The sequence below is a fragment of the Oncorhynchus clarkii genome, chromosome 33 (assembly GCF_045791955.1).
Source record: "Oncorhynchus clarkii lewisi isolate Uvic-CL-2024 chromosome 33, UVic_Ocla_1.0, whole genome shotgun sequence".
In the NCBI taxonomy this organism is placed as follows: domain Eukaryota; kingdom Metazoa; phylum Chordata; class Actinopteri; order Salmoniformes; family Salmonidae; genus Oncorhynchus; species Oncorhynchus clarkii.
In genome coordinates, this window is record NC_092179.1 from 18,556,034 (window position 1) to 18,581,133 (window position 25,100).

At 44.2% G+C, this 25,100-nt stretch overlaps 1 protein-coding gene across 1 annotated transcript; it reads left to right on the top strand.

The window, feature by feature from the left end:
* Window positions 1–4,715: 4,715 nt before the first annotated feature.
* LOC139392510 (ubiquitin carboxyl-terminal hydrolase 44-like) lies at window positions 4,716–24,789 on the top strand. The gene is made up of 6 exons (XM_071140524.1): window positions 4,716–4,844; window positions 6,564–8,267; window positions 20,170–20,368; window positions 22,375–22,483; window positions 22,663–22,904; window positions 23,051–24,789. The coding sequence occupies exons 2-6, from the start codon at window positions 6,699–6,701 to the stop codon at window positions 23,173–23,175; spliced, it is 2,244 nt and encodes a 747-aa protein (XP_070996625.1). The 5' UTR covers window positions 4,716–4,844; window positions 6,564–6,698; the 3' UTR covers window positions 23,176–24,789.
* Window positions 24,790–25,100: the final 311 nt, after the last annotated feature.

Consider the following 25,100-nt stretch of genomic DNA (forward strand, 5'->3'; position numbering starts at 1 on the left):
GAGACACAACAGTGAGCCACACACACCCCACTGGGAACACACTGGTTGAACCAACGTTTCTTCAACCAGTGTTGCACCAACGTTGAATTGACATCTGTGGGACCTGACTACTGTAGCTGGATCACACAACACATTCATATCAGCTACTGCCCTCCATCTTGCTCTCTCTCCTCCGCTCGTGGGACTGAGGGGTGTATGATGTGAGAAGGTTGACTAGTATGTGTGTGTTTGGTCTCTGTGTGTATACAGTGTCTGTTCATTAGGGTTAGGTGCATTGCTCAAGGGCACATTGACATATTTTTTAGCACCTAGTAAGCTCGGGGATTCGAACCAGCAAGCTTTCGATTGCAGGCCTAACACACTTCAATGCTAGGTTACTTGGCACCTTGTGTGTGGGTCAACATCCACCCAGACCATTGTGTTGTATAAGGGGATACAGAGACAGGAAAACGGAGAGATGGGAGGGAGAAGTAGGGGGTGGGGAAAGAGGAAAATGTGGTCAAGAGAAAGGAGAAAAGAGGAGAACAGGGGAGACACACCAACCTGATCCCAGACCTGTTTCATGTGTAAGGAGTAGAGAGGATGGGGAACGGGAGAATGATACAGTGCCTTGCGAAAGTATTCGGCCCCCTTTAACTTTGCAACCTTTTGCCACATTTCAGGCTTCAAACATAAAGATATAAAACTGTATTTTTTTGTGAAGAATCAACAACAAGTGGGACACAATCATGAAGTGGAACGACATTTATTGGATATTTCAAACTTTTTTAACAAATCAAAAACTGAAAAATTGGGCGTGCAAAATTATTCAGCCCCTTTACTTTCAGTGCAGCAAACTCTCTCCAGAAGTTCAGTGAGGATCTCTGAATGATCCAATGTTGACCTAAATGACTAATGATGATAAATACAATCCACCTGTGTGTAATCAAGTCTCCGTATAAATGCACCTGCACTGTGATAGTCTCAGAGGTCCGTTAAAAGCGCAGAGAGCATCATGAAGAACAAGGAACACACCAGGCAGGTCCGAGATACTGTTGTGAAGAAGTTTAAAGCCGGATTTGGATACAAAAAGATTTCCCAAGCTTTAAACATCCCAAGGAGCACTGTGCAAGCGATAATATTGAAATGGAAGGAGTATCAGACCACTGCAAATCTACCAAGACCTGGCCGTCCCTCTAAACTTTCAGCTCATACAAGGAGAAGACTGATCAGAGATGCAGCCAAGAGGCCCATGATCACTCTGGATGAACTGCAGAGATCTACAGCTGAGGTGGGAGACTCTGTCCATAGGACAACAATCAGTCGTATATTGCACAAATCTGGCCTTTATGGAAGAGTGGCAAGAAGAAAGCCATTTCTTAAAGATATCCATAAAAAGTGTCGGTTAAAGTTTGCCACAAGCCACCTGGGAGACACACCAAACTTGTGGAAGAAGGTGCTCTGGTCAGATGAAACCAAAATTGAACTTTTTGGCAACAATGCAAAACGTTATGTTTGGCGTAAAAGCAACACAGCTCATCACCCTGAACACACCATACCCACTGTCAAACATGGTGGTGGCAGCATCATGGTTTGGGCCTGCTTTTCTTCAGCAGGGACAGGGAAGATGGTTAAAATTGATGGGAAGATGGATGGAGCCAAATACAGGACCATTCTGGAAGAAAACCTGATGGAGTCTGCAAAAGACCTGAGACTGGGACGGAGATTTGTCTTCCAACAAGACAATGATCCAAAACATAAAGCAAAATTTACAATGGAATGGTTCAAAAATAAACATATCCAGGTGTTAGAATGGCCAAGTCAAAGTCCAGACCTGAATCCAATCGAGAATCTGTGGAAAGAACTGAAAACTGCTGTTCACAAATGCTCTCCATCCAACCTCACTGAGCTCGAGCTGTTTTGCAAGGAGGAATGGGAAAAAATGTCAGTCTCTCGATGTGCAAAACTGATAGAGACATACCCCAAGCGACTTACAGCTGTAATCGCAGCAAAAGGTGGCGCTACAAAGTATTAACTTAAGGGGGCTGAATAATTTTGCACGCCCAATTTTTCAGTTTTTGTTTGTTAAAAAAGTTTGAAATATCCAATAAATGTCGTTCCACTTCATGATTGTGTCCCACTTGTTGTTGATTCTTCACAAAAAAATACAGTTTTATATCTTTATGTTTGAAGCCTGAAATGTGGCAAAAGGTCGCAAAGTTCAAGGGGGCCGAATACTTTCGCAAGGCACTGTATATATAGAGAGATATGCCCTACTGAGAGTGAATGAGCATTATGTGGTCTTATCCTATCTGCTCCCAATTCAGTTAGAGAGGAAATGAAGAGAAGGGAAACCTGACTGGAACTATCAACTCAGACACTCAATCACTGATCCTAAAAATACCACAGCTATTCTGTCCTATGTATCCATCAAACCATTCACACACACATGCAGGAACACTTCTTAATCAAAAGTGGCCTACATCAAAAGAAGCCAGAACTGGGCCTTGCTCTTGTTGACATAGCAGGGTGATTGAGACACAACTTGTGATTATGATACTTCCAAGAAAATGAGCCCCTGATGTCATCCACCTATTACGCCCACATGTACACAGAGTGAGTGACACAGTGAGTGACACGCAAGAGAAAGGTGCTGACAAGACAGACAGACAGACAGACAGACGGGTGGGTAGGCAGACAGACATAAACCATTAAGACGTACCAATGAACACATAAATGCTACAAACATAAACCATAATTATGGGGAATGTATTTATTCACTGGTTGTAAACCATTTCCCCTCACCCATCAGCACCTGTGTTTTCACTTGCCACAAACCGCCACTATCTAGAACTTTCACAGAGCTATAGTATCCACCTTTTTCAATACAGACAGGGGGTGTGTGTGTGTTTATGTTTGGTTTGTGGAGTATGTAGAGTGTGGGTGAGAGAAGGAGCGATGGAGAGGAGAGAGAAAGAGGGAGCGAGAGGGGGGAGGGAGGGAACATGTGTGGACATGAAGACTCAGTTAAGGCCGCGGGATATAGAAGGAGAAAAACAGTGATTCAACAGGAATCGGAGGACAGATCTACACACACATACATGTACCTCTTTCTCACACACGCACACACACACGCACACACACACAGTCTTGTATAACTAACTTTGTGGGGACACAAAATTCAGTCCCATTCAAAATCCTATTTTTCCTAACCTCTAAACCCAACCCTTACCCCAAACCTTAACCCTAACCCCAAAAACTAAACCTAGCTCCTAACCCTAAAACTAACCCTAGCTCCTAACCCTAAAACTAATTCTAACCCTAACACAAATTCTAACCTTAACCCTAAACCCCCTAGAAATAGCATTTGACCTTGAGGGGACTAACAACATGTCCCCAGTTGGTCCAATTTTAATTTGTTTACTATACTTCTGGTCCCCACAAGTATAGTTAAACACGTCCACACACACAGACTCACCTTTCACTCACTCACTCATTCATTCACTCACTCACTCACTCACTCACTCACTCACTCACTCACTCACTCACACACACACACCTGTGGTACTGCTGAAAGCTAAGCCCTTCTCCATATCAGAGGGGATCAGTGAGAGAGACAGTGACCATACACGTGTGTGTGTGTGTGTGTGTGTGTGTGTGTGTGTGTGTGTGTGTGCGTGTGTGCTTGCGTGTGCGTGCGTGTGCGTATACAGTGTGTTATTATTGGCTTTCCTCCTGCTCCACAACACTGATTGACATCTGTCTCTCTGTAACACACCCTGTCATCCTAGAGGTCACCCAGGGGTCACACTGTATTCCTGTGTGTGAACCCAGTCACCGGTAACATGTGCATATTTTTTCATTTTTCTGTTTAGTGATCAACAATCCTCTCTCTCAGTACCCCTTTGATGCAGAGTGACGGTTGGTAATGTCTCTTGACTGTATCCCCTCATTCTCACATTCACTGTGTCAGGACATTTTCCACATGAGGCCAGAGCTGCTGACAAAGTTTGGGAACATTGGGTATATTTGTGTGAGTCAGTCTTAGGCTCCGGTTGTGGTTAGCATGTCTAAGACTTATGTCTCAGGAGTTCTGGAGTTTAATGTTAGACACCCAGTCTGATACCATCTCTATAGTGTGTGCCTTCAGCCCCCAATGCCCTCATTAACCAGCATGGAGCCCTACACCTGCATCCCCCCAACACACATATACACACACCTAATACTCTCACATGCAATGTTTGCAACGTATTCTCTGGTAAAATGAAAAAACACCTGCACAACTTGAACATTGATTGATACATCACTGCCATCTTGTGGCATTGATACGTTTTGAATGTAATTGTTTTTCCAGAAGCGGTGACAGAAAAAAACGTGTTTTGGGGTTGCTTTATTAGTAGCCTGGTGTAGAAAAGGCTAAATAGGCCATTTGCAGTGCAGTGTCAAACAGTATGTATGTCATACTCAACAGCAGAATGTGCTTAATAGAATGTGAAGGGCCACTTCGATTTTATTTCAAATATTTCCTCTGATTGTGTTGTGTAGGCCTGGCTTCATGAATTTGACATGACAATATCCTGAGATTATGTCACAAAAGTGTGCCATCTGTGCTGAGTAGGTTAGAGGTTGCCCCTAACCACTGATACAAAGTCAGATGTTTTCTAATCACCTCAATGATAACGTTTAGAGTTTGGGTAGAATAATCTGATCCTAGATCTGATGTTAGGAGAGCCTCTACCTTGAGCCAGGCAACGACACTTGACGCTACCCTACCGAGGACGTGCTCGAGCCAACACCACGCGACAAGAGTAGATACAAGATGGCGACCGTTTTAGTACCAGAGGAATAAGTGCCGTGAAGGATAGGTATGGTACTTTTTTTTTTTAAATTTTCGGCTTTCTTTACAATTCCTGTCAGTTGTAATGGTGTACACATTCCTCTGAAAACGAACTACCATGTTTGATAAACAATTCAAACCCTGACGCATTGACCCCTAACCTATTTAGACTTGGTTTGACAATATTAGCTTGGTTGCTGCTAACCATGTAGCTAGCTCTGTTACTCACCACGTTAGCCAACAAACTAGCTGGATACTTTATTATTTTACTAGCGATTTTTTAGCTATCTTACGTTAGATATTCGATTTGTGTTTATTTAGAAGATACATACCGCCCGATGGAGAGAGAAAGCACAAGGGCACCTTAGGTGCGCGCACGAGCCTTTGATATCCTCCTCGATAAGTTTACGAGTAGGGTTCTTGTCAGCAGTAACGTTAGCGGTGTTATAACTATAGATAGTTAGTGACATCAGGATAGAAGAAGGAGCGGTTAGTTACCAGTATTTGGGTGACATTTGTTAGCTAGAGCTAGTTTTCAAAGTTGTCTTGCGGGGACAATTTACCAATGTCGGGTGAGTTAACGTTAGTGAAGTGGTAAACACGTCTGGGAAAGCTTGCTAGCTAAGTTAGCAGGTTTGAAAACACACATCTCTCGCTTTATGTTATCAGTGTTGACTGGGTAAAATGAAGCAGAAGCAAAGGAATGTCCTTGCTAGTAACTGCCCACCATATCTATTGTGGATTTTTTTTAAACTAAACAATGTATCACGATTGTCGATGGTTATAAAACCACAATTGCATTGCCATCACGAATGTCGATGGTCATAAAAAAACAATTGCATTGATTAAATGTTATATAAAAACAGTGGGAGTCAAAGGGGTACAATGTTGACAGACAGACACTCAGTGTGCCAGCCAGAAACTCCTTCAGTGGTAACAGCTACTTATTTAAATCATACACAGGGAGTCTTGCATGGTAAACAAACACCCGTTAGAACTTGGACCTGTGTAGTCAGGGTCGGCCTTGTCCTGTTTCTCCTCCTAAATATACTATAGATTGGTTCATGGAGAAGGGTAACAGTAGCTGGGACTGGCATCCTCTGATCCTCGAGTTTAGTTTCCCTTTTGATCTTCCTATCCACCTCTTTCTCCTTTCCCTTTCTATATCCATCTCTTCTCTTGCCTCTTTCTCTTTGTAAGGCTGCCTGTACACATACAAAGGGTGCTCTACCCTCCCAGCTCAGCCCCCCTTTGTTTTCCAGACTTAAGTCTCACTTTGGCCCCATTGGGGGGTGATGATGATGGAGCTGAGACTCTAAAACAGAAATCCCCAACCCCAGTAGTTTTCAAACGGTGCTACAGAAGTGCCTAACCCCCCAGGGTTATGCAAACTGTTTTAAAGGGTACATTAGAGGAAGGAAATCTGTAATGGCAGAAAGCCACATCTGATCACCATAGTCAACATTCAGGATATTGTCCTGTTTTAAAAAAAAATGTTTTTACAATAAGTACCCATGTTAGAGAGCTAACTGGTAAAATGCATGACCACAAGTTATTATAAAGACCAGAATGGGATGTGGGTTAAAAAGGTTTTAATACAATTGTTTTCACTAACAGGCATCTTGTAAAACAAAGGATCTCTTTATACGATTTGGGTAAGGCCTTTACTGAGAGGAGATTAGAGAAGTTTAAAGAGTTTTGTACAACTGCCTTACTCACTCAGTCTCTCTCTTCTCTTCCTCCCCAGATAAAGCCATGCCGTGGGACCGCCCAGTTTCTGAGCTCGCCATGGTGATCTGAAGCCCCAGTGTGGACGTGTCACATCCACACTCGCCTACCCACAGACACACACACGGACTGAGCCCCCCAGCAAGTGTGTGCGATGGACAGGTGTAAGCACGTGGGGCGGCTCAGGCTGGCCCCAGACCACTCCATCCTCAACCCCCAGAAGTGGCACTGCGTGGACTGCAACACCACAGAGTCGGTGTGGGCCTGCCTGGGCTGTGCCCATGTTGCGTGCGGCCGCTACATCGAGGAGCACGCCCTGCAGCACTTCCTGCAGCATCACCACCCGTTGGCCATAGAGGTCAACGAGCTCTATGTCTTCTGCTACCTATGTGACGACTACGTGCTCAACGACAACGCGACGGGAGACCTCAAGCTGCTGCGCTCCACGCTCAGCGCCATCCAGAGCCAGCGCTACGAGGTCACCACCCGCTCAGGACGCATCTTGAGATCGGCTAGCGCACCGCCCGACGCCCCCCAGCCCTGCGGCTCCAGCGAACTGCAGCTGAGGGACGAGGACCGCATGTTCACGGCGCTCTGGCACCGCCGCCGGGCACTGATGGGTCGAGTGTTCCACACCTGGTTCAGCCTGACAGAAGGGGGGAAGAGGAGGGAGGAGGAGGAGAGGCAGAGAGAGGAGGAGGAGAGGAGGAGGAAGGAGTTGAGAGAGAGGAGGAAGACGTTGAAGAGGCAGCTACAGGAAGCGTTGGAGAGTGCCCCACCCAGGAAGAGTCACCGCCTGAGGAGAGCCAGCCAGAGAGCTGCTGCTGCCGCTGCTGTCACCCCCTGCTCCACACGAACACGCACCCACAGCACCACTTACACACCCCAGACCCCCCTCGCCCCACAACCAAGAACCCAGAGCCCCGCCACTCACACCCCCAAGAGAATGGGCCGCCCCTCTAAAACCCCTGCGCCCAAACCCTCTCGCTACTCAACCCCCTCTTCTTCCACCAAAGGCAAACCCAGAGCCGCCTCTGCCCAAGCCCGGACTGCCCCTTACCCGGCCCCCCGCCGTGCCCCCCCCAAACAGGGCGACTCGCCCCTCAAACGGCGGCCCACTGTCACTCCGGGTGTCACGGGTCTGCGTAACCTAGGCAACACGTGCTACATGAACTCCATCCTGCAGGTGCTGAGCCACCTTCACATCTTCAGGGAGTGTTTCCTCCGGCTGGACCTGACGCAGGCCCTGGAGCTGCTGGCTTCGGCCGTTCACGGCCAGCTGGTGGTTCCCAGCCCCGGGGGCCCTGTGTCGTCCTTCCCGCTGGCTCAGAGGAGAGGCCCCCAGGTGGGTGCTGGGCTAAGCGGGGGTGCCTCCAGGGCCCGGAGCATGGAGCTGATTCAGCCCAAGGAGCCCAGCTCCAAGCACATCTCCCTGTGCCACGAGCTGCACACACTCTTCCAGGTGATGTGGTCGGGCAAGTGGGCGCTGGTGTCGCCCTTTGCCATGCTGCACTCAGTGTGGCAGCTGATCCCAGCCTTCCGGGGCTATGCCCAGCAGGATGCCCAGGAGTTCCTGTGTGAGCTGCTTGACAAGGTGCAGCACGAGCTGGAGAGCACAGGGACTCACACGCCGCCCGCTGGTGTGTCAACCGGACAGAGACATCTCATCAAGCAGGTGCTCAGCATAGTCAACACCATCTTCCACGGTCAGCTCCTCAGCCAGGTAAGAGAGAGAGGCACACACTCTCCCAAACACAGATATACACAGACTGATACACATTTTTATACTGATAAACACACACACTTCTGCTATTCACCAGTCTGGACATGGTTTAAAATGGATTGAAAAGGGATTAAAGGGCCTTTACATTTATTAGTAGTGATCTTACTGGAGGATTTGGATGGGAGCTTATACTGCACAATGTGTGTGACTGTTACCACATTTTTGTCTTGATAGTAATATAAAATAAATATATATAAAATACAATATGCCAAAATGATACAGTCTAAATGTGCTTGGCTCCAATCAAGAAATGGGGACATTTCAATGGCAGATCAACACATTCTGAACCTCCATCATTTTAATAGTTAATGGAAGGGTAAATCCATTTGAATTCATAAACTTTTCGACGGAACCCCTTTTGATTTGAACTAAACCTTCCATACTTGCCCATTGTAGAACGGCTCAGAAAGTGACTTTTTGGACCCGAATGCCAAAACACTCGAGATAAAAGTGCTCGAAGTTTACCCCTTTTGCATACCATACCAAGAGACATCCATGTCTTCATCAATGGAAAAGATAAATGGTTGAGATTTTACATTTTTGAATTTTAAAGTTTACAAAAAGCGTTGTCAAACTACTTTATAATTATTTGATTTTTGTTTTGTTATTGACATTTTTTAACCTCTACCGTTCAAAAGTTTGGGGTCACCTAGAAATGTATTTTGTTTTCCATGAAAACATACGTGAAATGAGTTGCAAAATGAATAGGAAATATAGTCAAGATGTTGACGAGGTTCAAAATAATGATTTTTTATTTAAATAATAATTGTCCTTCAAACTTTGCTTTCATCAAAGAATCCTCCATTTGTGGCAATTCTCCAAGATGTTAGCCAATCAGTCTATCCGTTTGTGTGATCCTTGAGATCAGAGATTTAATGACCCTGATCCTGTTTACAGAAGCAAATACTTTTTATGTGAAAGTGGGTGCTGTATATAACAACTATTATTTTTTAGATCTCAGTCTCTATTTTTACGAAATTTACTTGTACAAAGATTTAAGATTGAGAATGCCATTATTTTTTTCTATACCTTTCTGGAGTTGGAGCTCGCCGAGTCAGGAGTGTCTGTCTGCGCGCAGGCCTGCTACGCAAGCGCAAGTGTGCACTGAAGGCTAGGAGCGGAGAAGTGGTTATCGGATTGGAAAACCTGATGCGCTGTGGGGAAAATCTAGGTCTACAGGTCATTGCGCACCTGTGCTGAAAGACCTCTAAAAACCGTATTATGTATCTGTTACTGGGCCTGCTCTTTAGTCAATGCCATCCTGGATTAAATAGGCTGAATGATCAATGGGTGAGTGAATTATCTTCGCCTTATGCCCTACAATTTGCAAACACTCCGACGAGACCATGCCAATACCACCAGGAACTTGGTCTCTCTCTGCAATTACATTTGTACCACGCAACTGGACCTATACTTGATGGCATTCTTCCAAAATCAAAAACTATTGAATTACTTTTTTTCCTGTGTTTGTTTTATTCACAATGGTGCTGGCTCCACCAAGTCCTCACTCATTGGGCAATTGAGATATATTGTTATGCTTTTATTGTTGATTTCTGGTAATGTGTGACCAAACCCTGGGCCGGTAGATACCATGCAATCACCCTATGATTTTGAAAATAGAGCAGGTTTTGGCCTCTTGCATGTTTAATGTCAGAGGTCTATTTCCAGAAATAGACATGATTAGAATATGCAGACGTAATGGTTTTATCAGAAACTTGGCTAATGTAATCTGTGTCAAATAACTCAATTTCTATTGATGGGTACACAGTTTTTTAGAATGTCTCGGGTGAGTAAAGGGGTTAGAATTTATATGATATCCGAGTTTAACACCTCTGAAATTACCAAAGCCAAACATTTTTAAATGCTTGCGGTTAAAGTAAACATATATGAGGACTCCCACATCACTGTAGTCTGCTGCTACAGACCAGCATCGGGAGACGCACTTAACTCTCTTTCTGATGTCCTGCACAAGTTAAATGACTCAATTCATTATTTTGGGAGATTTGAACTGGGACATGCTTAGATCTGTATCGGACTCTTTTAAACAACTGTGTGACTCTGAATCTCGCTCAATTAATTAATGTGCCAACAAGACCGAATCCAAGAGCACCTAACAAATCCAAGCTATTGGACATTATGCTAATGAATACCCCTCACAAATACACATCAACTGGGATATTCTTTAATGATGTCAGTGATCACTGCAATTGCTTGTGTTAGAAATACAAAAATGACCCAAGCCAAACCCCGTTATATTTTTGAAGACATTTTAGACAGTTTGATGAGCAAGCATTCTTACATGATCTGTACCATAATATTGACAGAGTAAGTCTGATTCCCAATGTTGACACTGCCTGGGACTATTTTTATATGACATTTGTGTCGATGTGGGGTAAGCATTCCTCAGTGAAGAAATTTTGAATCAGTGGAGGGGACAATCCCTGGTTTTCAGATAACTTGGCAGAATTCATTAGAAAGATAAATATCTCTTGGGCTCAAGCTAGACATACAAATGCTCCTGTTGACTGTACCTCCTTCAGAGCGCTAAGAAACAAATGCACAGGATTGATCAGGAAGTCCAAATCAGATTACTATTTAAATGCTGTCACAGAGAACCTAAACAACCCTGCCAAGTTCTGGAAGCGAATCAAATCAGTGTCGTGTTGTAATGTATCCTCTGGCCTTCCTGACCATTTAATGATGGATTCCAATGAAGTGAAGGACAAAGCTGACTTTGTAGGGGTTTTTAACAATCACTTCATATCTGCTGGTTCAGTTTTTGATAATGGTGGGGCCCAGGCCTCTAATGTAAGCTCTGTTACTGTCAACTATGATATAGGCCCTCATGTGAACCATTCTTTTTTTTGCAACAGTATTTTTTTATTGGAATTTCACAATTTTCACCCATATTAAGAGATACAACAACAGAGACAAAGCAACAAAAAGAAAACAGCACTCACTTACACATACCTACGTGTGTGTGTATATATATATATATATATATACATACATGCGTACACCATTTTCCTCTTCCCGCTCAGTGCTTCTCTCACCCCATCCCCATCATTGCGTCTCTCAATACATACATTTTTTAACAAACTTACAAACAGAAATTAAACAAAAAAGCTCAGTTTAAACCAAGAAGTTAGGTTCCACACATGTAACGTACAGTGTAGTTCTGAAATACATAGATCCCCGCCATTCTAAGAGAATCCTTGCAGCATAATAGCTATGTGAACCATTTTAACTTTGAGCCTGTTTCTTATACAGACAACCTGGACCCCTACCTCTTAAAGATAGAAGCTGGTATTATCACTGAACCTGTTGCTCACATTTTCAACTTGAGTCTCTTGACCAATTCCATACCCAGCATTTGGAAATCAGCTTATGTCCTCCCACTGCTGAAGGGTGGAGATCCCTCAGATGCTAATAACTATCGTCCTATCTCCAAACTCCCTATCCTAGCCAAAGTCTATGAATCCCTAGTGAACCAGGGATTCATAGACGTCTTCATTGAAAATAACATACTGAGCGAGGTTCAGTCTGGCTTTAGATCGGGGCACAGTACCACAACTGCAGCTATGGCAGTGGTAAATGACATCATAAATGCACTTGATAAAAAGCAACATTGTGCTGCTCTGTTTGTGGATTTATCAAAGGCCTTTGATTCAGTTGACCATGAATTGTTGCTAGCTAAACTCAGAAACATTGGTCTCAGTGAAGGGGCAGTAAATTGGTTTAGGAACTATCTTTGACAGAACACAATGTGTATATACTGACAATCACAAGTCTAGCTTTCTTGATATTAGTAGAGCTGTGCCCCAGGGTTCCATTTTAGCTCCTGTGTTGTTCTCAATTTTTATTAATGATTTGGGAAATGGGATGCAACCAACAAAGTTACTTATGCAGATGACAGTCAGAGAAGGTTAGCATGGTCACATCTGGTGACTTATCCATAAAAAAAGTGTCATCTTACAAATACCTAGGTATTTGGTTGGATGACAAGTTGTCCTTTTAAAGTTCATGTGGATAATCTTGTGACAAAGCTTAACTTGAAATTGTTTTTTTATTTTTGTAATCAGGCTTGCTTCCCACTTATGCCTAGAAAAAAACTTGTTCAGGCCACTTTTCTCTCTGTAATTGATTATGGTGACTTGTTGTATATGCATGCAACCTCATCTGTCTTACCGAGACTGGACTCTGTATATCATGCGTCCTTGCGCTTTATTACAAATCCCAAGTCACTCACCTACTACCATTGCACATTGTACCACGTGGTAGGTTGGACCTCACTTTATATTGGCAGAAAGATACAGTTGTACAGTGGGGCAAAAAAGTATTTAGTCAGCCACCAATTGTGCAAGTTCTCCCACTTAAAAAGAGAGGCCTGTAATTTTCATCATAGGTACACTTCAACTATGACAGACAAAATGAGAGAAAAAAAATCCAGAAAATCACATTGTAGGATTTTTTATGAATTTATTAGCAAATTATGGTGGAAAATAAGTATTTGGTCAATAACAAAAGTTTCTCAATACTTTGTTATATACCCTTTATTGGCAATGACAGAGGTCAAACGTTTTCTGTAAGTCTTCACAAGGTTTTCACACACTGTTGCAAAGATTTTCTATGGGGTTGAGATCTGGCGACTGGCTAGGCCACTCCAGGACCTTGAAATGCTTCTTACGACGCCACTCCTTCATTGCCCAGGCGGTGTGTTTGGGATCATTGTCATGCTGAAAGACTCAGTCACGTTTCATCTTCAATGCCCTTGCTGATGGAAGGAGGTTTTCGCTCAAAATCTCATGATACATGGCCCCATTCATTCTTTCCTTTACATAGATCAGTCATCCTGGTCCCTTTGCAGAAAAACAGCCCCAAAGCATGATGTTTCCACCCCCATGCTTCACAGTAGGTGTGGTGTTCTTTGGATGCAACTCAGCATTCTTTGTCCTCCAAACACGACGAGTTGAGTTTTTACCAAAAAGTAATATTTTGGTTTCATCTGACCATATGACATTCTCCCAATCTTCTTCTGGATCATCCAAATGCTCTCTCACAAACTTCAGACGGGCCTGGACATGTACTGGCTTAAGCAGGGAGACACGTATGGCACTGCAGGATTTGAGTCCCTGGTGGTGTAGTGTGTTACTGATGGTAGGCTTTGTTACTTTGGTCCCAGCTCTCTGCAGGTCATTCACTAGGTCCCCCTGTGTGGTTCTGGGATTTTTGCTCACCGTTCTTGTGATCATTTTGACCCCACGGGGTGAGATCTTGTGTGGAGCCCCAGATCGAGGGAGATTATCAGTGGTTTTGTATGTCTTCTATTTCCTAATAATTGCTCCCACAGTTGATTTCTTCAAACCAAGCTGCTTACCTATTGCAAATTCAGTCTTCCCAGCCTGGTGCAGGTCTACAATTTTGTTTCTGGTGTCCTTTGACAGCTCTTTGGTCCTGGCCATAGTGGAGTTTGGAGTGTGACTGTTTGAGGTTGTGGACAGGTGTCTTTTATACTGATAACAAGTTCAAACAGGTGCCATTAATACAGGTAACGAGTGGAGGACAGAGGAGCCTCCTAAAGAAGAAGTTACAGGTCTGTGAGAGCCAGAAATCTTGCTTGTTTGTAGGGGACCAAATACTTATTTTCCACCATAATTTGCAAACAAATTCATTAAAAATCCTACAATGTGATTTTTCTGGATTTTTTTTCTCATTGTGTCTGTCATAGTTGAAGTGTACCTATGATGAAAATTACAGGCCTTCTCTCAAGTTGGATAACTTGCACAATTGGTGGCTGACTAAATACTTTTTTGCCCCACTGTATGTGTTCATCTACAAAGCCCTTTTGGGTAAACTCCCTCTTTACCTCTGTAGTATGGTCTCCTTCACCACCAATAGTTACCATACCCGGTCTGCTAGGTGGTTGCTACTTAAAGTCCCCAGGACATTCACAGTATTAGGCAAGACTGCCTTCTCTTCTTGTGCACCAGACATATGGAATAGTCTACAATCCATGCTTCATCTAGATATGTTAGTCCCACTGAATGAATTTAAAATATTGATGGGAGACTCTGTTGAGTGTAAATGCTTTTTTTTATGTTGTATGTTTTAATTATGTAATGTATTGATTGTTGCTGCCTTCTTGGCTAGGTCTCCTTTGAAAAATAGACTCTTGTGTCTCAATGGGCTTTTTCATGGTTAAATATATATATTTTTTAATACAGCCTTGCAGACCTTTGGCATTCTAGTTGTCAATGCGTTGAGGTAATCTGAAGAGATTTCACCCCATGCTTCCTGAAACACCTCCCACAAGTTGGATTGGCTTGATGGGCACTTCTTACGTACCATACGGTCAAGCTGCTCTCACAACAGCTCAAACGGGTTGAGAACTGGTGACTGTGCAACCACACCATTATTGACAGAATACCAGCTTTCTGCTTCTTCCCTAAATAGTTATTGCATAGTTTGAAGCTGTGCTTTGGGTCATTGTCTTGTTGTAGGAGGAAATTGGCTCCAATTAAGCGCCGTCCACAGGGTATGGCATGGCATTGTACAAATCTCCCACTTTACCACCACCAAAGCACCCCCAGACCATCACATTGCCTCCACCACGCTTGGCAGATGGCGTCAAGCACTCCTCAGCATCTTTTCATTTTTTCTACGTCTCACGAATGTTCTTTGTGATCCGAACACATCAAACCTAGATTCGTCTGTCCATAACACTTTTTTACAATCTTCCTCTGTCCAGTGTCTGTGTTCTTTTGCCCATCTTAATCTTTTATTTTTATTGGCCAGCCTAAGATATGGCTTTTTCTTTGCAATTCTGCCTAGAAGGCCAGCATCCCAGAATCGCCTCTTTGCTGCTGACGTTGATTGGTGTTTTGCGGGTACTATTTCAAAAGTTTGGGGTCACTTAGAAATGTCCTTGTTTTTGAACGAAAAGCAATTTTTTTGTCAATTAAAATAACATCAAATTGATTTAATGTTGTAAATGACTATTGTAGCTGGAAACGCCTGATTTTTAATGGAATATCTACATAGGCATACAGTGGCCCATTATCAGCAACCATCACTCCTGTGTTCCAATGGCACGTTGTGTTAGCTAATCCAAGTTTATCATTTTAAAATGCTAATTTATTAGAAAACCGGTTTGCAATTATGTTAGCACAGCTGAAAACTGTTGTTCTGATTAAAGAAGCAATAAAACTGTTCTTCTTTAGACTAGTTGAGTATCTGGAGCATCAGCATTTGTTGGTTCGATTACAGGCTCAAAATGGCCAGAAACAAAGACTTTCTTCTGAAACTCGTCAGTCTGTTCTTGTTCTGAGAAATGAAGGCTATTCCATGTGAGAAATTGCCAAGAAACTGGAGATCTCGTACAATGCTGTGTACTACTTCCGTCACAGAACAGCGCAAACTGGCTTTAACCAGAATAGAAAGAAGAGTGGGAGGCCCCGGTGCACAACTGAGCAAGAGGACAAGTACATGGAGTGTCTAGTTGGAGAAACAGACAAGTCCTCAACTGGCAGCTTTATTTAATAGTACCCGCACAACACCACTCAACATCAACAGTGGAGAAGCATCTGGGATGCTGGCCCTCAAGGTCATTTACAACATTAACAATGTCTACACTGTGTTTCTGATCAGTTTGATGTTATTTTAACCTGTCTAGGACACACACGTTCCGCTAATGGAACCATTTCTGAAATCAAATTGTCCAAATTGAAGCAACACTGATTGACAATACATTTCACATGCTGTTGTGCAAATGGAATAGACAACAGGTGGAAATTATAGGCAATTAGCAAGACACCCCCAATAAAGGAGTGGTTCTGCAGGTGGTGACCACAGACCACTTCTTAGTTCCTATGCTTCCTGGCTGATGTCACTTTTGAATGCTGGCGGTGCTTTCACTCTAGTGGTAGCATGAAACGGAGTCTACAACCCACACAAGTGGCTCAGGTAGTGCAGCTCATCCAGGATGGCACAACAATGCGAGCTGTGGCAAGAAGGTTTGCTGTGTCTGTCAGCGTAGTGTCCAGAGCATGGAGGCGCTACCAGGAGACAGGCAAGTACATCAGGAGACGTGGAGGAGGCCGTAGGAGGGCAACAACCCAGCAGCAGGACCGCTACCTCCGCCTTTGTGCAAGGAGGAGCACTGCCAGAGCCCTGCAAAATGACCTCCAGCAGGCCACAAATGTGCATGTGTCTGCTCAAACGGTCAGAAACAGACTCCATGAGGGTGGTATGAGGGCCCGACGTCCACAGGTGCTTACAGCCCAACGGCAGGACGTTTGGCATTTGCCAGAGAACACCAAGATTGGCAAATTCGCCACTGGCGCCCTGTGCTCTTCACAGATGAAAGCAGGTTCACACTGAGCACATGTGACAGACGTGACAGAGTCTGGAGACGCCGTGGAGAACATTCTGCTGCCTGCAACATCCTCCAGCATGACCGGTTTGGCAATGGGTCAGTCATGGTATGGGGTGGCATTTCTTTGGGGGGCCGCACAGCCCTCCATGTGCTCGCCAGAGGTAGCCTGACTGCCATTAGGTACCGAGATGAGATCCTCAGACCCCTTGTGAGACCATATACTGGTGCGGTTGACCCTGGGTTCCTCCTAATGCAAGACAATGCTAGACCTCATGTGGCTGGAGTGTGTCAGCAGTTCCTGCAAGAGGAAGGCATTGATGCTATGGACTGGTCCGCCCGTTCCCCAGACCTGAATCCAATTGAGCACATCTGGGACATCATGTCTCGCTCCATCCACCAACGCCACGTTGCACCACAGACTTTCCAGGAGTTGGCGGATGCTTTAGTCCAGGTCTGGGAGGAGATCCCTCAGGAGACAATCCGCCACCTCATCGGGAGCATGCCCAGGCGTTGTAGGGAGGTCACACCGGGGCCTCCCTGCCTACAGACAGAAACTAAAACAAGAGGCTCCCACGCTGAGGTCTGTCCAACGCTGGTCCGACCAAGCTGACTCCACACTCCAAGACTGCTTCCACCACGTGGACTGGGACATGTTTCGTATTGCATCAGACAACAACATTGACGAATACGCTGATTCGGTGTGCGAGTTCATTAGAACGTGCGTTGAAGATGTTGTTCCCATAGCAACGATTAAAACATTCCCTAACCAGAAACTGTGGATTGATGGCAGCATTTGCGTGAAACTGAAAGCGCGAACCACTGCTTTTAATCAGGGCAAGGTGTCTGGTAACATGACCGAATACAAACAGTGCAGCTATTCCCTCCGCAAGGCTATCAAACAAGCTAAGCGTCAGTACAGAGACAAAGTAGAATCTCAATTCAACGGCTCAGACACAAGAGGCATGTGGCAGGGTCTACAGTCAATCACGGACTACAGGAAGAAATCCAGCCCAGTCACGGACCAGGATGTCCTGCTCCCAGGCAGACTAAATAACTTTTTTGCCCGCTTTGAGGACAATACAGTGCCACTGACACGGCCTGCAACGAAAACATGCGGTCTCTCCTTCACTGCAGCCGAGGTGAGTAAGACATTTAAACGTGTTAACCCTCGCAAGGCTGCAGGCCCAGACGGCATCCCCAGCCGCGCCCTCAGAGCATGCGCAGACCAGCTGGCCGGTGTGTTTACGGACATATTCAATCAATCCCTATACCAGTCTGCTGTTCCCACATGCTTCAAGAGGGCCACCATTGTTCCTGTTCCCAAGAAAGCTAAGGTAACTGAGCTAAACGACTACCGCCCCGTAGCACTCACTTCCGTCATCATGAAGTGCTTTGAGAGACTAGTCAAGGACCATATCACCTCCACCCTACCTGACACCCTAGACCCACTCCAATTTGCTTACCGCCCAAATAGGTCCACAGACGATGCAATCTCAACCACACTGCACACCGCCCTAACCCATCTGGACAAGAGGAATACCTATGTGAGAATGCTGTTCATTGACTACAGCTCGGCATTCAACACCAAGTACCCTCCAAGCTCGTCATCAAGCTCGAGACCCTGGGTCTCGACCCCGCCCTGTGCAACTGGGTACTGGACTTCCTGACGGGCCGCCCCCAGGTGGTGAGGGTAGGCAACAACATCTCCTCCCCGCTGATCTTCAACACTGGGGCCCCACAAGGGTGCGTTCTGAGCCCTATCCTGTACTCCTGTATGGCCAAGGCCATAAAGATCATCAAGGACATCAACCACCCGAGCCACTGTCTGTTCACCCCGCTATCATCCAGAAGGCGAGGTCAGTACAGGTGCATCAAAGCTGGGACCGAGAGACTGAAAAACAGCTTCTATCTCAAGGCCATCAGACTGTTAAACAGCCACCACTAACATTGAGTGGCTGCTGCCAACACACTGACACTGACTCAACTCCAGCCACTTTAATAATGGGAATTGATGGGAAATGATGTAAATATATCTCTAGCCACTTTAAACAATGCTACCTTATATAATGTTACTTACCCTACATTATTCATCTCATATGCATACGTATATACTGTACTCTATATCATCGACTGTATCCATGTAATACATGTATCACTAGCCACTTTAACTATGCCACTTTGTTTACATACTCATACTCATCTTGCCTATGCTGCTCTGTACCATCACTCATTCATATATCCTTATGTACATATTCTTTATCCCCTTACACTGTGTACAAGACAGTAGTTTTGGAATTGTTAGTTAGATTACTTGTTGGTTATTACTGCATTGTCGGAACTAGAAGCACAAGCATTTCGCTACACTCGCATCAACATCTGCTAACCATGTGTATGTGACAAATAAAAATGTGATTTGATACAGGCACGTGGAGGCCACACACTACTGAGCCTCATTTTGACTTGTTTTAAGGACATTACATCAAAGTTGGATCAGCCTGTAGTGTGGTTTTCCACTTTAATTTTGAGTGTGACTCCAAATCCAGACCTCCATGGGTTGATAAATTTGATTTTCATTGATAATTTTGGTGTGATTTTGTTGTCAGCACATTAAACTATGTCAAGAAAAAAGTATTTAATAAGAATATTTCATTCATTCAGATCTAGGATGTGTTATTTTAGTGTTCCCTTTATTTTTTTGAGCAGTGTATTAGCATCTAGGACAGAGTAGCATGCAGTTCACTATGGGCACGCAATTCATCCAAAGTGAAAATGCTGCCCCCTATCCCTAACATGGACAAAATGTGTTTTTCTTTGAAAAACAAGGGAATTTCTACGTGGCCCCAAACTTTTGAACGGTAGTGTATATTTTTTAAGAAATTATCAAATAGTTTCACAACCCTGTTTGTAAGCATTTTAAATGATATCAAACTCAACCATTTATCTTTTCCAGTGATAAAGACATGGATGTCTCACCCTGTAGGGTGGGGTATGCAAAACTTTGAACACCTTTTATCTCCTGAATGTTTTCAGGTTCAAAAGTCCATTTCAGACCACTTCTTCCATGACCAAACATGTATGAAAAGGGATGCTGTCTAAAGTGATTGAATTCAAATCGATTTACCCGTAATAGAGTGAGTGTGACTGAACGTGTGCACTTTCTGCTTCGGTGTGTGAAAGAGAGGAGTGTCTTGAGTTCTCTGAGCATACCCACACCTGCTCTTTCCTAACAAGGGGGTGAGTGTGTGTGTGAGTGGGGGGGGGGGAGCAATGTTTCTAAAGCTGTGTATCTCAGACAATCCAGTTCCTGTGTGTGCTACTGCGTTAGTTAGCTCAGCTGCCCTTGGCTTGCCTTCACACAACTCTCTTTCATCCTCACTTTCTCCCTCCTCTCACTCTTTCACCTTCCAACTCTCACTTTCTCCCTCTCTCCCCCACCTCTTTCTCTCTCTTCTCTTCCCCCTCCATCAGGTGACGTGTCTAGCATGTGACCACCGCTCCAACACGGTGGAACCCTTCTGGGACCTATCGCTGGAGTTCCCCGAGCGTTACCACAGCAACAGCCGAGAGAGCGCAGCGCAGATCTCGTGCCAGCTGACGGAGATGCTGGCCAAGTTCACGGAGACCGAAGCCCTGGAGGGCAACATCTACGCCTGCGACCAGTGCAACAGTGAGTGACAGAGGCACACACAAACACACATTAATTCAATGGTAAGTTTGTTAGAGGTACAGTAATTTTGCCAAAGCAGTTCGTTTTCTCGATATTTCTGTCTGCATGTCAAACTACCATCCAGTGCTATAGTTAGACTAAGTGAGTATTCACATAGCCCTGTCCAGAGCATGTGGCCTTAGATGGAGCGGAGCATGCTAAATTTGACTGTAGCGAGTTTCCCAAAGGCTGGAGCGTCGGCCTTCTCGCCCACTCCAATTTCTCTCCAGTAGCGCTCACTTCACAAGCTCAGGGCATGCCCGGACCAGCATGCATTTGTAGTCTACTTGTGTGCTGCTTTATCCCCTTGCTTTAGTTACTGTTATCTAGTATGCTAAATATTTTCAGAAAGGAACTGATAAAACACACAGGTGAAAAATCAAGGTGCGTTACAAAGATGAGGAGCAAGAGAGGGAGTGCAGGGATATTGTGTCGACAACTAAAGAATCACTGTGGAATCTGAAAAGACAGGGATCCCGAAAGCATGAAGGTGTACTTAGTGCACTCGCTAACAGAAAATAACGAGTTTGGTAGCTAGCTATGTCATTGTAGCAAAGTATTTAAAAAAATGTTGATCTCTTAAACCCTATCTTATTAGCATAATACAAAAGTTCCCATAAAAATCTCAGTTTAAGCTAGATGTTTTTTTTGCATTGGATGCGTCTCCATCCACTGCATCTGCCTGTCTCATTTCCGCATCTGCGGTGAGAGGTGACAGAGCTAAAAGCGGTGTTTCTCACCATGAGATATCCCGAAAATTGGTCTTCACACAAAATCGGCTGAGCGTGTGAACGGTTTGGCGCTCAAACTATTACGACCCCTCTATGGACAGTTGACCCCTCTCACGAACATGATGTTGTTCTCCGTTTTGCTCTACGACCCCCACAAACGGCTTGGGACTCGTCTGAAGTCGGTATCTGCCAAATTCTGTCTGTAGCATCCAAACAGTTTTGCCTACACACTAATATGACCCTTCTGTGCGAAGGTGAGACTCTCACGAACAGGTTGGTTGTTTTGCTCTAGGACACCCACAGTTCTCACGACTCGTCTAAAGGTCCCCTGGTACCAGATGAAATAATGAGTGGAAGTATATACGGAGACTGTTTAGTGCCAAAAATAAGGTGTTAAATACATGTACAAAATAAACAAATGTTTGCTGATCTTTCTTATATCTCTCAGATATAGGACAGACACTTCAAAACAAACTTCCTTTAGATTTTTTTTGGGGGGAGGACTATTTGTTCCATGTAGTGAATCTGTTATTCAATGCGTTTGTATGGGCTAATAGCAGTAAGGCCAAAACATTCATTAGAAAGATGTATAAATTGTTTTGATACTTCAAGGGGTCTTAAAATTCCAAATCAAATAGCAAAATGATCCTTGGTATGTCACTTAAAACAGTTCCATATAGCTTAGTAGAACCCCCCCCCCCCCCCCGGCATAGACCGTGTTTAGAGCCAAAAATAATGGGTTAAATACACGTATAAAAAAAATATATAATAATAACAAATGTTTCCTGATCTTATATCTCTCAAATATAGGACAGACACTTCAGAACTAATTTAATTTAGATATTTTTAGGGAACTATCTGTTCCATAATGCATTTGTATGGGCTAATAGAATGAAGGCCCCCACCCCAAAATTTTTTTTAATCAAATTATATATTTTTGTTATAGTCCAATGGGTCTTAAAATTCCAAATCAAATAGCTAAATGCTCCTGTGACGCCCGGGGTTACCGTAGTAAAACCACCCGAACCTCACCTGGCTTAGACAGGGCTAAGACTCTGGGTTAAATGTTTAGTTCATTTCTGTTCTATTATCTATACAATCATTGGTTTCGGCTCAATAGGCCTGGCATATTCTCTTTCAAGGAGGTAAGCACTGCCCCATGAGCGATGAGCGGGATTTCAACACGCTCAACTCCTCACTACTCTGGTCCTGTCTAATGCTCACTCTTGTCTCTAGGTAAGCGGCGGAGGTTCTCCTCCAAGCCTGTCATCCTGACTGAAGCTCAGAAACAGCTGATGGTTCACAAACTGCCTCAGGTCCTGCGCCTGCACCTCAAACGCTTTAGGTACTGACCGCATTATGACCACACAATGACTACAACACACCCATGCACCTCAAACACTGCAGGTAACCATTGAGCACATAGCAATTGCTCAAGAACCATAACACAACCATGCATTTGAAACACCCTAGCTGTCTTATTTGGTGATTTGGTCTGTTGATGTGCTTGTGATTGGTCGTCAGGTGGTCTGGGAGAAACCACAGGGAGAAGATCGGGGTCCACGTCAGCTTTGACCAGCTCCTCAACATGGAGCCATACTGCTGCAGAGACCCCTCCCCCAAGGGCTCGCCATACTCCAGTCCGGCCCCCGCCGGCTCCCCGACCCCCAAACACTTCCTGTACGAACTGTCCGCTGTGGTGATGCATCATGGGAAGGGCTTTGGCTCTGGCCACTACACTGCCTACTGCTACAACAAAGAAGGAAGTAAGAACATCTCACGCACACGCAAAATACATTTTTATGTAAAAGATTACATATACAAAGGTGATACACAACCTTCTCTTGATACATTTTCTTGGAATAGACCTACATCTAATACCCTTTCTCTCTTCTCCTTTTCCCTCTGTCAGGGTTCTGGGTCCACTGTAATGACTCTAAGCTGAATGTGTGTTCTGTGGAGGAGGTGTGTGGTGCCCAGGCCTACATACTCTTCTACACGCAGCACTTCACTCAGGACAAAGACAGGCCGCTATAGGACCAGGACCCACTGAGCCCCGCCCCAAACCCTCCTCCTTTGTACCTCAGCAGTCCAGTGATGTGACATCATCCTTTGTGTTCATTTTATCTCCTCTGGGGGGGAGGAATGATCATTTTATCATTTATTTTTCTAAAAGACACAAAGGACAGTCTTTTTAAAATTTATTTTTGTCTTTGTGAATCTCTTGTACATGTTGTTTATATGGGTTTTAAAAGAAAAGGAAAACATGTTTGATAGTGTACAGGTTTATTTTATCAAGAGTATCAGCCAAGTTGTGCGTTGTATTATAGACACGCCTTTACAGGAGTAGAGCCAGACTTTGGCCAGGTGTGACTGTGTAATCTGTAGTTCAGATTTATTCAGGTGTCAACCTTCTGCTCTTCTGTGCTCTGTATGTTTTTCTTTTTCTCAAACGATTTGAATCAACTACGTTTCTCACAGCCCCTTTAGGCAGTTGACTAAGGGATGTCACAGTCAGTCAAATTCTCAACTGGAATGTAGACTGAAACAGATAATTCCCTCCATAAGTAGTCTTTAGAGTTTAACCCCTTTAGTTTCGCCAGGGGAAGCGAGATACCTCCCTCGCTCCTATTTTCTGATTCATATAGTCAATGAACTAAGCAGACCATACCCAGCTGCTAATGCATTGGTGCCTATGGGAGAGCCACCACTTAAGTGGACCGGAACGGTGATATTTAAAAAAAGAAAAGATAAACAGCCTGAGTGGGACATCTTAATTTATCCACCATCTTTGGTATCGCTCTCTGTAGTAAGTCCGGTCGGTCAGGAAATGGTTCATAATTGACTACTGACCTCACGCCAAAGCATCTCAGCTTCCCCAAAAACAATTACAGAACATTTGCAAGATATATTCTTTGATTGGTTTTGGAAAATCTATTTTATAACCAGTTTACAGCTGAATACTGCCCTCTGTCTTCAGTGGTGCTGGTGTTTTTAGGCCTGTTGCCGCCTAACTTTTGGTTGGTATCCCGGCAGCAGTCATAATTGTCATAAAAAAGTGCCCTTCGTTATCAGAACATATCTATTTTTGTAGTTCCTTTGCCAGAAGTGCATTTGGTATCAGTTCTTTGTAGCAGTCCTACCCAGGCCAGCATTTAGAATATTGATTGTATTTTTGTATACTCTGACATCGAGGATGTTTCACAAAAGTTATGTTTAAAAAAAAGCAGGGCCACTGACTGTTAGAGCTTTTGTAATTGATTCCTTCCCCCTCTAGTTGTTTGGAATCACCAGCAGGTCTGACCTGTGTGTGTGTGTGTGTGTGTGTATACCAGCATGTGTTCACACAATATAGTTGGCTCTGTATAAAATAGCCAGACTGGTGCAAGTAGATCCTTGCTGTGTGTTTGAAACTGTGTGTGAGAGATCTCCATGCTGGTACTAGCTTAACTGCTCTCAACCTAAATGCTGTTCATCTCTAGATTCACCTTTTGGGGAGAATTTAAAGCACATTTCCACCCGATGTATGTTGGCATTGTGCTCATACTGCCTCGGGTGTGTACACATTTATGGAAGTGATACTATGCAAATTCTTACCTCAATTTTTAGAGAATTACCTCATGAGAATATATTTTCATTTTTCTAAGAAAACACTAATTTGTGTACTTTTTTAAAATCCGCACCACTTAATTCAGTTAAGGTTGCTGTAGCCCTCACACAATCCCCTTTCACTTGACTATTTCTAAATAGGGTATACATAATGGTGGCTGCCTACTAGACTCAAGATTTGTATGTAATGACGAGACGCTCATGTCTCCCCCCTAACAATGGGAGTCGTCCAAAATAAGCCCATAGAAATGCTTTGGACAGAGTGAAATCTTTGCCTTTTCCTCTCTGATCGAATCTACTGGAGGCCTGCAAGGACAGTGGGCTCCCGAGTGGCATAAGATACTGCATTTCAG

Excerpts from the sequence above, each read along its gene's own strand:
- LOC139392510 (XM_071140524.1), top strand. The coding sequence starts at position 6,699 with ATGGACAGGTGTAAGCACGTGGGGCGGCTCAGGCTGGCCCCAGACCAC. Across the intron at positions 20,369-22,374 it reads CGCCTGCGACCAGTGCAACA|GTAAGCGGCGGAGGTTCTCC; the intron begins GTGAGTGACAGA and ends TCTTGTCTCTAG. Across the intron at positions 22,484-22,662 it reads CTGCACCTCAAACGCTTTAG|GTGGTCTGGGAGAAACCACA; the intron begins GTACTGACCGCA and ends ATTGGTCGTCAG.